Source organism: Myodes glareolus, chromosome 1, assembly GCF_982192425.1.
Source record: "Myodes glareolus chromosome 1, mMyoGla1.1, whole genome shotgun sequence".
Lineage (NCBI taxonomy): Eukaryota > Metazoa > Chordata > Mammalia > Rodentia > Cricetidae > Myodes > Myodes glareolus.
In genome coordinates, this window is record NC_142026.1 from 68,283,996 (window position 1) to 68,298,012 (window position 14,017).

At 42.6% G+C, this 14,017-nt stretch overlaps 1 protein-coding gene across 1 annotated transcript; it reads right to left on the minus strand.

Moving 5' to 3' along the window:
- Positions 1 to 5,685: 5,685 nt before the first annotated feature.
- LOC146895937 (oocyte-specific homeobox protein 4-like) lies at positions 5,686 to 8,295 on the minus strand. Its single transcript, XM_085691862.2, has 2 exons — positions 7,928 to 8,295; positions 5,686 to 7,463 (listed from the first exon to the last, which is right to left on the minus strand). The coding sequence occupies exons 1-2, from the start codon at positions 8,288 to 8,290 to the stop codon at positions 6,177 to 6,179; spliced, it is 1,650 nt and encodes a 549-aa protein (XP_085547988.2). The 5' UTR covers positions 8,291 to 8,295; the 3' UTR covers positions 5,686 to 6,176.
- Between the last annotated feature and the right edge of the window lie 5,722 nt (positions 8,296 to 14,017).

The window sequence follows — 14,017 nt, forward strand, 5'->3', positions numbered from 1 at the left end:
GCCACTTGCTGGCCAGGGACCTTGCAGGCAAAAGGGCATGCTTGCTGGGTGCAGGCTAAGTGGGCAAAGAAACTTCTGCAGCAGTTGCCCTCACCACTTTGTCCCAAACTCTCAGACCCAAAGCAGGCTGAGTTGGGGGATCCTATGACCCCGAAGATGGGAAGGGGTGCTTGGATGACAAGCTGAGATCCCTTTCCTTTTGCAGGCTCGGCTTGCAAGGAATTCCAAGATCTGTCCCCCTCTGCCTACTGCTTTCTGGAGTTAAACATGTGTGCCACCACCTCCAGGCTTAGTAATTTAAAGTAATTTAAAGACTCGAAAAAAAATCTTCTTGGACTGGGTGTCACTGAGTCTTGGGGTGCAGGCAAGGGGCAAAGATGTGGCTACGAGGTCCATCTCAGGTCAGCTCAGACATTCCATATCATTTGATTCTTGTCATACCTTCCTCACAAAATTTAATCATGTCCTGTCTGCTCTCCTCCTGCCTTTCCTTCAATTATAAAACTGGAGATTGAACCAGGGTCCTATACATAGTAAAAATAGAAAGAGACATCTGGCCCACTCAGATAAACTTATAGTGTTAATTCCTTTTGTTTTCCTGTTTTCTTGTTTTTTGAGACAGGGTTTCTTTGTAGCTTTGGAACCATTGCTGGAATTAGCTCTTGTAGACCAGGTTGGCCTTGAACTCACCGAGATCTGCCCACCTCTGCCTCTCGAATGCTGTGGCATGTGAAATCACCACTCAGCTCCCTGTTTTTTTTAATTCTAATGAACTAATGAAAAGTTCTGGTCACATATCTGTGGTTGATCTCAATGTCACTCTATAGCCCAGACTGTCCTTGAACTTGCATTTCTCCTAGTGCAATTTCCTAAGTAGCTGGGATTACAGGTCTATCGCCCCAGCTCTGGCTTTTACTCTTATGTAGTTCTTGACAACATTAAGAGTGCCTGATCATTCTTCCACTTTGAACACCTAGAAACTCATAGAGAGATTTTGTCTGCTGGTGCTTGATAGTTTCTTCCTTTTGATACAAGGTCTCCTGTAGCCCAGGCTGATTTTGAAGCTACTATGCAGTCTAGGCTGGATTCTTCTTTCTCCATCTCCAAAACAAAAGGGCTTCTGTTACAACTTGTCATGTAGAAGCAATAAGTGTCCTAACTTCCATAACTGTTTCAAGATCTGGCGGTTGCTGCATGAATAGTAAAAACCCAGAGACAGATATTAGGGTTGAACATGAAAACAAAAAATGTAAAGCAGCCAAGCCACTATAGAAGTCTTATCTCTACCAAGTTGGGCAACTGCGGTCTAAAAAGACTAAGTGGACTGAGCTAACTAAGCACACACAGCCTCTCTGTACATTTCTTCTAATTATTACACACCCTTCCTTTGTTTCTCACTTCCTTCTTTACTTTCTTGATTCCTGTCTTTTCTTTCGTTTAGTTGAGACATTGTCTACCTATGCTGTGGGATGTTACATTAACCATGTGAAAGTGTATTACTTTGCTGCATTTGTTTAGCCATGTAAAGGTGTGTGACTTTGCCTGCCTAAGGCACCTGATTGATTTAATGGAAAGCTGAATGGCCAATAGCTAAGCAGAAAAGGGATAGGTGGGGCTGGCAGGCAGAGAGAATAGCTAGAATCAGAGGAGAGAACAAGTAGAAAGACAAGGAGACATCACATGCAAGCCAGCCAGGCAACGACCAAGCAGCCAGACACAGAGTAGGACATACAAATTGGAAGAAAATTAAAAGGTCCCAAGGATAAACATAGATGAAGTGAAACAGGTTCATTTAGTTTATAAGAGCTAGTGAAATGAACATAAGCTAAAGCTGATCATTCACAACTAATAATAAGTCTCCATCTCATGTATGAGAGATGGTTGGTGGTGCAAAAGTAAGCCTGCTATGTCACTACACAATCCTGTCTGTCCAGTATCTCACTATATAGAATTACCTGGCCTTGAATCACAGAGAACTACATTCCTCTGCATATTGATTGCTCAGATTAAAGGTGTAGTCCACAGCAATTAGCTTGATTGGTCCTTTGTAATGGATTAAGTCCTGCTCATCCTTCCAGGTTTGTCATTCAGTATAGAAGACCAGTGTGTGACTATAGGGGCCCAAGAAGCCCAGAAGAGGGTGTAAGAAATCTGCAGTGGATTCCAGGAAGTTGGGAACCACAGAACATGGATGAACTGTGCTGAGTCCACAGTACATGCTCTTTAACCCTAAGCCATCTCAAGCCCCCAAGGTTTTAATTTTCTTAATGTTGTGGGACATTGTTAGGTGGCAAGAGAGACTTGTGAAATGGTATTAAAATCAGTGTTTTCTATGAAAGATAATGTATGAATAGTACACTAGTTTAATATAGCTCATTAATAGAAGAGAAGCTCATAGTTAAGCCAGATGTTTTAGCTCACACCAGGAATTTCAATGCATTGAAAGGAGAAAAAATTAGCCCGAGTATATAGATCAGCATGGTCTATATATAGAAATTCCCTCTCACAGTAGCTGAGCAATCTTTATATATTGCTTTTATATAATACAAAATTATCTCAGAAAAAAAGATCCCTGAAGAATGTGTAACTCAGGCATCCAAATTCCCAGTCACCAAATATAATCACATACACTCGATTACAAGACCAGGCAGTTCAGTATACATTCAAGAACAGCCTGGGCTACATAGAGTGAGACTTTGGTCTCAGAAAAGAAAACTTAACTGTGTGGTGGCATCTGCCTTGATGCCTATACTGCCATTGTTGAAAGCAGGATTTTCAGGAACCCTAGGATCAAGAGTTTCTAAGCACAATTAAGGAGAGAGAAGTGCTCAAAGAAGACATGCTGAAACACATCATCTAGAAAGGCATCCAATTCATAATGTTCCATAAAGAACTGGTCCTGGATGGCAGTAGATCCTTGAATATCCTTTGTGGCTGGAATTGTGTAGGTTGGGGGAGACTCCTTTGGTCTTCCATCTGCCTTGAGGGCTTCCCTGAAGCTGTTGCTGAAACTCTACTGAACTATGGATCTTGGGCTGGAGCTAAAGTGCAAAAGATGCACAAGCTTGGGGTGCAATTGGGATTCTGTCTTCTCTGTATGGGTTGTCCAGCCTGTGCACATTTCTAGGATACACACAAGAGACTCTCATTGGTCTATTCAATGGGGAAAGTGGATTCTTGTTCTTGGAAATATACTTGGGTTAGGTGGAGGAAGAAAACTGACATGGGATTCACATTCTCATAAGAAGAAAATAAACTGTGAGTCTGGGAAGTACTGGAAGGGAGACTTGAGGAGGAGATCAGACATCTGACTGTTTCTGGGACAAGGAATTCTCACAAGAGAATATTGTACAAAAGCATAATAGCAGGACCAGCACTCTGGGGTCTTACCAGCACTCTTCCATGGTTGTCCCAATATCTACACTCCTGTGAATCTTAGTGTTTACATCTATGGGGTAAATGTATAAACAGCTCCTGAATTTTCATAGGACCCTCTACCCATCAAAATGGGAAGGTGATGAACTTCAAAATCTGAACACACATACCACTTCTTGGTAGCAAGAGAGTGCTACCAAGGCTCTTGCTCCTCTCTCTCTCTCTCTCTCTCTCTCTCTCTCTCTCTCTCTCTCTCTCCCTTTCTCCCTCCCTCTGTCCCTCTGTCCCTCCCTCCGTCCCTCCCTCCCTCCCTCCCTCTGTCCTGCATCAAAGTGCTCCCCAACCTACCTGCCATACACACACTTCCCTGAGTCCTCAACTCACCAGGAAACCAGTAGGTTGTTGTAATTTCCTCACAATCCAGTCTGTGTTGAAACATTACTCCAAATATCAGGGCTTAAATACCACCTCCAAGGTAGAAACTCAAAAGTGTCCATGCACTCTTTGGCTTCTCAAACCCTACAGACCCTCAAATTCATTAATCATCTCCATCCTTTATGCCACTCCATTTCAGCCCCACCCCAGAGATTTCTAGTCCATTGTTTGGTTTTTCAAAAAAGGGTTTCTCTGTGCAACAGCCCTGGCTTTATTGGAGCTTGCCTTGTAGACCAGACTGGCCTTGAACTCACAGAGATATGACTGTCTCTGCCTCCTGAGTGCTGGGATTAGAGGTGTGTGCCACCACTGCCTGACAATAATTCTAGCATTATTGATACAATCATATTTTTTTCTTTTATTTGCTTTTGAGTCAGGAATTCACTATTCACCGACACTATTCTAAAATTGACTACACAGATCAGGCTGGACTTAAACTCAGAGATTACTTTGCTTCATCCTCTTGAGTGCTAGCATTAAAGGTGTGAGTAACCAGGACACTGCCCAGGGAGTGGTGTGGGAGAATTGTCTGTATTCTGTCAATCATGTTTTAAATAAACGCTGATTGGTCAGGCAGGAAGTATAGGCAGGAAAACCAGACAGGAAGTAGAGGTGATGCAATGAGAACAGGAGAATTCTGGGAAAAAGGAAGCTAATTCCTCCCAGTCCTGCGCAGATCACCGAGGAAGCAGGATGTGACCTGCCAACTGAAAAAGGTACTGAGCCATATGGCTAGAGTAGATCAGAATAATGGGTCATAAGAGCTAATAAAAAGCCTGAGCTAATTGGCCAATCAGCTTATAACTTATGGAGACCTCTGTGTGATTTTCTTTGGAGCTAAACAACTGTGGGAACTGGGAAAGACAGAAACCCCCAACAAGTCAGCCCATCATGTTACAAGGGAGGCTTGGAGTAAGAGAAGAGAACTTCACCCTAAGTTTACAATATCTAAGACCACTTTCCTCCCCTTGGTGTGAACTGTCTCCTTCAAAGGAACAAAGGATGCCTGTGCAGGCAAGACCAAGTTGTCCCACATCAACCTAAGCATTACACAGGAGACATTTTTGCCAGTTTGGTCGATTCAACCTAGATTTTAGCAGACTATCTTATCTGGACCAGATCCCTGCTGGTAGTTGAAAGTCTATATAAGAACCTAGCCTTAAATGACTACTGCATTTAGGACACTCCCAGACTCTCCAACATTTCTCTCCTAATTTCCAATCTTCCCACCTTGTGACCCTAATCAGTCTGCAGAACCATTCAATGGAAGCCTGGCACACTGAGTCCACCTTTCTTTCATGAGTAGAAAGTGCTGATTAGTTTGGAAGCTGAGAAATTAGCTGGTCCTTGGAACTGGCCTATTTGTGATACAGCATGAAATAAATTTGAGAATTACGGTTGGAGACCATCTCAGATAACAGTTTTCTATACAGCAAGTAACCCATGGGTAATGATCATTGCTTCATATTACTGTGGACTCCTTTCTTTCTGTTGTTTAAATGAGAGTGTCTCTCTCCATAGTTCTGGCTGCTGTGGACTCACTATATAGACTAAGCTAGTTTCAAACTCAGTGCCTCCTTGTCTGGATTCTTTCTGCTGGAATTAAAAGTTTAGGCCACCCTGCTTAGCTCAGTCAACCCTTTGAGAAAGCCAAGGACCTGCTTAGTATTCTACCTTTTTTATTGTGGGGATGAATGCAGTATACGCACATGGCACTGGAGGTACGTGTGTCATGTACCTGTGTACATGTGTTCATGTGTGTGGCCCTGTTATGTAAGCACAGGGTCACAGAACAGAGATGTTGGGAAATGAAGTGGGTCCAGAGTCCTTTAAATCTGAGCCATCTCAAGTGCCCAAGAAGAGAGAAAAACGAAATTTCACTAAAATCAATTTATTGATTTAAAGATAAGGTATAAATGACACAATAGATTAATACAACTCACCAATTCAGGAGAGATGCCCATAGGCCAGGTGTATTACCTCATACTGAGAAACTCACAATTCTGTGTGCAGAAAGAGGATAGCCAAAATGTATAGGCATCCTGAGCAATGTGAAGAAATGCTCTCTCACAAGATCTGCACAACTTTTACAAGTTGTGTGTTCATAATCAACAGTTAACCCTGAACAGAAACAAAAACCCTGAACAATTAATACTCTTGTGTCCAAATTCTCATCCTCAAATTTGTAACAGAATTGTGGGAATGAAAGCAGGCAGTTCTCTGAATATTAAAGGTTAACCTGGGATGCACAGAGTTAGAATTTTGTCTTAGCAAAGAAAACTGAACTGAGTGGTGGAAACTGCGTGTGTTCTCCATTCTGTGGTAGTTGAAGACACGGGTGTAAGCACCATCAGGATTAGGAGTCCTTAAAAGAAGTCAAGCACTGGAAAGTCATCACATAAGTCAGGTTGTGACACATGACCTAGTAGGGCATCCAGTTTACAGAGCTTTTCAATAAAGAGCTGATCCGCGTTGTCCTTGTAGCCTTGATCATTCTCGGAGACTAGAGTCGGGTCAGCTGATTCTGTCTCACTGTGTGTTCCAGCAGTCTTGGTGGCTGCCTCTGCAGCTGCTGTTGAAGCTGCACTGGGAACTGGAGAACAGACTGGGTCTGGATCTTGGGTTGGTGCCAGGTGGGAAGATGTTGCACAATTGGCAGACTGACCAGGGATTCTGTCTTCAGATGCTGGGGACTGGCCAGCTTGTGCACACTTCAATATTTCATGTAAGAGACATTCATTGGTCTGATTGATGGAAAAGGTGGAATCTGGCTCTGGGAAACTATCTGGGCTGAGGGAAGGGGGAAAGCTGTCATGGAATGGGCTCCCACACATTGGTAACATGAATTCTGAGTCAGGAGAAATAATGGAGGAGCTGACATGAGGAGGAGAATCAACACCCAGTTGTCTCTTTGATGAGGAATCCTCAAAAGCAGAGACCATGAGGACAGTACCATCGGGGCTGGCACATTTAGCATGGGAATCCTGGCCTCCCATCTGTGGTAGTTCTCTAGCCTTCTTCCTCTGCTGCTTCTGCTCCCTGGATCTCTTATTCTTTTTCAAGATCTCCTCACAGGCCCTGTCAATCTTGGAGAAAATCGATACCTGGTCTAGTGAATTGTTCAAGGAGCTGAACTGAGGAGGAGGGGTCACAAGTGATGGTCTCTGACACATGGAGAGGATAGATTCCGAGTGTGGGGCAATATTCAAGTGGCTGAGTACAGGAGGAGCACTGGCACCTGATTGTGTCTCACACTTAGAATCTGAGGTGGCTGATGCCTCAGGAAGGACACAATATTCGAGAAGTCCATACCTATCATGTGATTGGTGGCCTCTCTTCTCAGCTAGTTCTATATCCTTCTGCCTCTCCTGCCTCTCCCTAACTGGGCTCTTCTTGACGCAATCCTCCTCAAACATCCGATCAGCAGTGGAGAAGCTGGGTCCATGGTCTGAGGAGTCACTTGAGGAGCTAAGGTGAGGAGTAGAGCTGATTCTGCAAGGGCTCTGAGACTGGGAGTCTGCATTGGCATATGTAACAAGAGGAACATGGCTTGTGGGGGAATCTGTTCTTTCATGAGATCCACATCCAGGATTACCAGGTAGTTTTAGAGCTTTGTTGCGATTCTCTTTAGCTCGCCTGTTCTTAAACCAGATCTGGAGAGACAAAATTAAAAAGAGATCAGGAGAGAGCAAGTGTCCCATTTAAATCATAAATCTGAAGATGCTGGAAGAAAACACTAGACCGCTATCAGAGAACTCTAATAGTTACAGACACAGAAAAATGAAGGCAGGATGAGCTGGATCTGATACCCAGAGATTAAGGAAGCTTCTAATAGAAGGTGGATTTTTAAAGGGGATACCTGAGGTTGAGGCAACTAAGACACTATGGGGTACAATTATCCTTCTGCATCACATCATGTTTCTGAACTAGGGACTTAAAGGGAATAAGAATCCAACTTTAGAAACAGTTTCATCAGCTTTAGACAACATTTTACTCTGCCAAGTAGTCACAATAATGGAGGGGCACAAGACATGCAATAATCCGGGGAATTGTGCAGATGGCTTCTGGGGGAGAGGCCATCTGATTAGAGGAAAGAGAGGTAGGAGAGAAGTCATACCTTGATATTCGATTCCTTCAAACCTAATGTTTCAGAGAGTTCCTTGCATTGCTTTTGGTTCAGGTACATTCCCTTATCAAAATGTGCTTGTAAGACCAGCTTTTGCTCCTTGGTGAACACTGTGCGCTTCTGTTGTCTCTTTGAATCATTGGGAGAAATGTGTGTCGTTGGAGGGGCTTGAGAATCTTGTGAATATGGTGGACCTGAGGTACTTGAAGAATCTTGGGTGACTGGGTTCACTGGCATGCTAGAGGATTTGTAACTCTGATGCACATTGGGGCTTCCAATCAGTATTAGACCAGGTGCCAACGGAAAATCCCGAGGAACTTGAGATCCTGGTATCATATGATAATTGTTTTCCATTGTGAGATCTTTGTAGATTAGAGAACCTGGGACAAAAATCAGAAATCAGAGAAGCCATACAGTCCCCAGCTTCCACACTCAAGTCTCACCATCCAATGTTCCAGGCTTGTTGTACTGCACCCTGCACAGGCCCGTGCCTTGACTGGAGAACACTGCACAAAAGCATTGTAGCTGGGACAGCACACGGTCTCAACTGCACTTGACCCTCACTGCACCAATCTTTGCACTTACTCATCTGGCTCTCGGTGTTCAAGTCTACATTGTAAGCAAGCAAACAAACATCTCCCGAATTTTCACAGGTACTTCAAGCCATCAAACTGGGAATGTGGTGAATCTCATACTCCAAACACACATACAGTCCTCAGAGTGTAACCAATGATCTTGCTTTTTCAGATCCCTCTCACCCCATCAAGGCAGCCCCCAACTGACCTATCATACACCCATTTTCTTGAGGACCCAACTAACCAGGAAATCTGTATGTTATTCCACCTTGTTCAGATCCCTCTGTGTTTGAACACTATTCCAGGGACCAGGGCTTCAATATCTTCTCCAAACTCAAGAAGCTCCACCCACTCTTTGACTCCTCTTCCCCTACTGAGGCTCAATTCCATTACCCACACCCAGGCTTTGGTGCCACTCAGATTTCAGCCACACACCTGAGAACCCTACTGATTCAATCATAATTGTTCTGTTTGTTGTTGTTTCAGGATTTCTCTATTAACCCAGGCTAATCTGGAATCCATTATGTTGACAAGACAGTCAGTCATCAATCTCATAGAGATTGCCTTGCCTTACCCTCTTGAGTAGTACCATTAAAGTTGTGGGTAACCTGGACCACGAAGTGCTTAATCATTGTTTTCTGAAAGTTTATGGAGTGACAGGTTTGTATAGAAAATAAAACCTAGTACTAAGGCCATGCCCTCTTGGTGCTAAAACAGAAGAAATGGGGGCTTGACTTGTTGCCCAGCTTGTTGGCTATTGCATTTAAATGCTGGTTCTTTGAAAGGATATTTATTTTAAGAGCATTTATTGTTTCTACATGCCGGGTTGGGATAAAAGGGCTATTTGATCCTGGAGGAGCACAAAGGCAGATCAGGAGTTGAAGATCAGCCTACACAAACTACACAGAATCTCCAAATCCTGCTTACACTACAGGAGATTCTGTCTCAAATGAAAAACAAAATGAAGCAACAACAAATTCTCTCCAAGAGCTCTCCAAGAGTTTCTAGGGATTAAAAACAAAAAATAATCACTAACACTTAGTAATGTTAAGATTACATGAGACTATCCCCACCCCACCCCCAAACCCACCTATCCTCATGCATCCTTGGTGGAACTCTGAAACACAGATTGCTCCAATACTGAGGGGACTTAAGAGGTGAGTGAACAGCCACACAGCAGGACATACCACTCTCTAGCACCTCCACAATGGGACAAAAACCCAGACCCCTCCCCCAACTTCCTTGGCTTTTCTAGCCAGGCAGCAGGGACTTCCCTATGGGTAGGCTCCCTCATTATCCAACCCCATCCACTGGACCTCCCAAGCTGCTATCAATACCCTGCCTAAGAGCTCAGAGCTTGATACAATACTGAGGGGACAAAGGAGGGCACAAAGAGAGCAAACCAGGAGAGAAGACCAAGAGAGCAGGCTTATAGAGACTTCAGAGGCTTTTTGAAACAGACAGAGCAGACCAAGAAAAATTACCAAACACTAAGACAGCCACTGCAAAGATTGGACCAAGATGCAAGACACTGCAGGCATCATTTGAAGAAAGAGATGGGTAGGTGCCAATGCAAGAATTCCTCCAAAAACCTAAAAAGCAACATGGTAACACCAGAACCCAGTGGCCACATGACAGGAAGACTTGTTCATCCCAGCCCAGAAGAAGTAGAAAAAAACGACTTTAAAGGTAACTTTGTGAAAATGATGGAGACCTTTAAAGAGGAAATGAAAAACTCCCTTAAAAAATGGAGGAAAAGACGAACAAAAAATTAGAAGAAATTAGTAAATCCCTCAAAGAAACCAAAGAAAACCAAGACGAAACAGTTAAACAGGTGAAGCAAAGGGTTCTCGACTTAAACGCTGAAATAATGATAATAGAGAAAACACAAAATGAGGGAATTCTGGATATGGAAAATCTGGGTAAATGAACAGGAACTACAGAGACAAGTATAACCAACAGAATAAAAGAGATAGAAGAAAGAATCTCAGGTGCTGAAGATACCATAGAGGAAATAGACTCATTGATCAAAGAAAACATTAAATTCAACAAGTCATTACACAAAACATCCATGAAATCGGGGACACCATGAAAAGACTGAACCTAAGAATAGTAGGGGTAGCAGTGGGAGAAGAACTCCAGCTCAAAGGCACAGAAAATATATCCAAAAAATTATAAAAGAAAACTTTTTTCAACTTAAAGACGTATATCCCTATGAAGGTACAAGAAGCTTACTGAACACCAAATAGATTTGATAAAAAAAAAAGTTACTTGCCATATAATAATCAAAACACAAAGCATACAGAATAAAGAAAGAATATTAAGAGATGCAAAGAACAAACGTCAAGTAACATATAAGGTAAACCTATCAGAATTACACCTGACTTCTCATTGGAAACCATGAAAACCAGAAGGTCCTGTGCAGATATGCTGCAGACACTAAGAGACCATGGATGCAAGCCCAGACTACTATACCCAGCTAAGCTTTCAATCATCGTCAATGGAGAAAACAAGATATTCCCTGTACATATCTACAAATCCAGCCGGACAGAACATACTAGGAGGAAAACCACAACCCAAGGAAGCTAACTGCACCCACAAAACACAGGCAACTGATAACCCCCACCAGCATAACCAGAAAAAGGGAAACACATAACATTACTATCGAAAAATAACCAGAATTAACAACCACTGGTCATTAAGATGGCTTAATATCAATGGACTAAATTCACTTATAAAAAGAAACAGGTTAACTGAGTGGATATGAAAACAGGATACAGCCTTCTGCTGTATACAATAAGTGCACTTCAAACTCAAAGACAGACACTACCTCAGAGTAATAGGTTGGGAAAAGTTTTTCCAATCAAATGGACCTAAGAAACAAGCAGGTGTAGCTATCCTAATATCTAACAAAATAGATTTCAAACTGAAATCAATCAGAAGAGATGGAGAAGGACACTTTATACTCCTAACAGAAACAATCTATCAAGATGTAGTCTCAGTCCTGAACATCTATGCCCCAATACAAGAGCACCCACATAGGTAAAAGAAACATTACCAAAATTTAAATCATACATCAAGCCACACACACTAATAGTAGGAGACTTCAACACTCCACTCTCACCACTGGACAGGTCAACCAGACAGAAATTTAACAGATTAATAAGAGAACTAACAGATGTCATGAATCAAATGGACTTAACAGGCATCTATAGAACATTCCACCCAAACACAAAAGAATATACCTTCTTCTCAGTTCAGATGGAGGAAGGACAGAGATGAGAGAAAGGAAAGAGATATCTTGATTGAGGGAGCCATTATAGGATTAGCAGAAATCTGGCTCTAGAGAAATTCCTCGAAATCCACAAGGCTGACTCCAGCTAAGACCCTAAGCAATAAATGAGAGGGGGTCCGGTCTTGATTTGTCCTGTAGTCAGACTGATGAATATCTTAAATATCACCATAGAACCTTCATCCAGCAACTGAGGGAAACATAGGCAGACACCCACATTGGAGCACTGAGCTGAGCAGCCAAAATCCAGATGAAAAGTGGGAGGTATGATTATATGAGCAAAGAGGTCAAGACCATGATGGGTACACCCACTGAAACACTCTACCTGAGATTATGGGAGCTCACTAACTCTAGTCAGACTTGGAAGGAAAAATCATAGGACCAAACTAGTCCCTCTAAATATGTTTGACAGTTGCATGACTGGGACAGATGGATGGGCCATTGGCAGTGGCACCAGGATTTATCCCTACTGTATGTACTGACTTTTTGGGAACCTTTTCTCTTTGGATGTATACATTGCTCAGCCTAGACATAGTAGGGAGGACCTTTGATCTTCCCCAAAGCAATGTGCCTGACCCTCTCTGAGGATTGGAGGGTAGTGGATTGGGATGGTGTGTGGAGGGAATGGGAGAAAGGGAGGAAGTGGGAACTTCAAATGGCATTTTTTGAAATCTAATTAATAAAAAAAGAAGAAATTAATTATCTCGCTAAATTTCAAACTCAAAAAAATTTACATAAGTCAGTTCTGGGGACATAGCTAATTGGGAAGCTGCATTAGGAGAACTGAAAGTTCCTTACCGTCAACTACTACAGGTTTGTTAGACAACACTCTGCTCAGACCTGTGCCTTTACTGGAGAAAACTGCTAAAAGCATAGTAGCTGGACCAGCACCCTGGGGTCTAAACAATACTCTGCCCCTTGCTACCACAATCTCTGCACTCACCTGGTTCTCAGTGGTCACATCTATGGGGTAAACTTGCAAAAAGCTACTGAATTTTCAAAGAACCCTGCCCCCCATTATGCTGCTAATGTGAGGAACTTTAATCTGAAAGCATACCAGCTCTGAAGTGTCATCAAGGTTCTTCTACCTCTAATCCCTTCTCTCCATCACCATGACTGCTCCTCCAACCTACCTTTTTTTGAGGCTTGAAGTCACCAAAAAATCCGTAGGTTGTTGCACCTTGCTCAAATTCTTCTGAGTTTAAATAATGCTCCAGGGAACAGTGCTTAAATATCTTCTCCAGGGTGGAAACTCAAACAGCTCCACCCACTCTGTGGCTCCTCCCACCAGACAGGCCCTCTAATCCACTACACACACCCTACCTCAGTATCAGCCCTTCCCAGAAAGGCTGAATCCTACTGATTCAAACATAATTGTTTTGTTTTCTTTTTTCTTTTTTTGTTTAAGTTGGGAGTCTTTTTATTAGCCCAGGGTATTTGAAAATTCACTATGTTGATCAGGATAGACTCAGGATGGACATTTCCTTGTCTCGTGCTCCTGAGTGCTAGCATTTAAGTTATGGGTAAACAGGTCCCTGATTGGTTTAATCAAGTTTTCCAAATGTTCACGGAAATTGGAAACTAAGAGGGCCCTGCCCTCTTAGTGCTGAAGGCCAGAAAGATTTTGAGCTCCACGTGTTGCCCAGGTTGGCTGCATTTATGAATAATTGACTATAGTGATGCTTTGTGTTTGATTTAATAAAAAAAGGTTGCCTGAATATCAGAAGGGCAAAGCTAAATCAAAAAGTTCAAGAAGTGGTGGCACACACCTTTAATCCCAGGATTTGAGGGACAGATGCAGATGGATTTCTGTGAGTTCAGGATCACGCCAGGCTACACAAGATCAGTAGAGAAACTAATCCAGGTGGCAGTGGCTCACACCTTTAATCACAGTTCTAGGGAGTCACACATCTTTAATCCCAGCACTAGTGGGAATATAAAATGGGAGCAGAGAGAGGCTGTGTTTGCTTAGTTAGCTCAGTCTACTTAGACTTTTTAGACCGTAGTTGCCCAACTTGATAGAGTTGAGACTTCTATAGAAGTCTTGGTATAGTCTCTTGGTATAGAAACTTCTATAGTGGCTTGGCTGCTTTACTTTTTCTGTTTTCATGTTGAACCCTAATATCTCATTTTCATGTTGAACCCCAATATCTCTGTGTTTTTATTATTTGCAGCAATTGCCAGATCTTGAAACAGTTATGATAGTTAGAACCA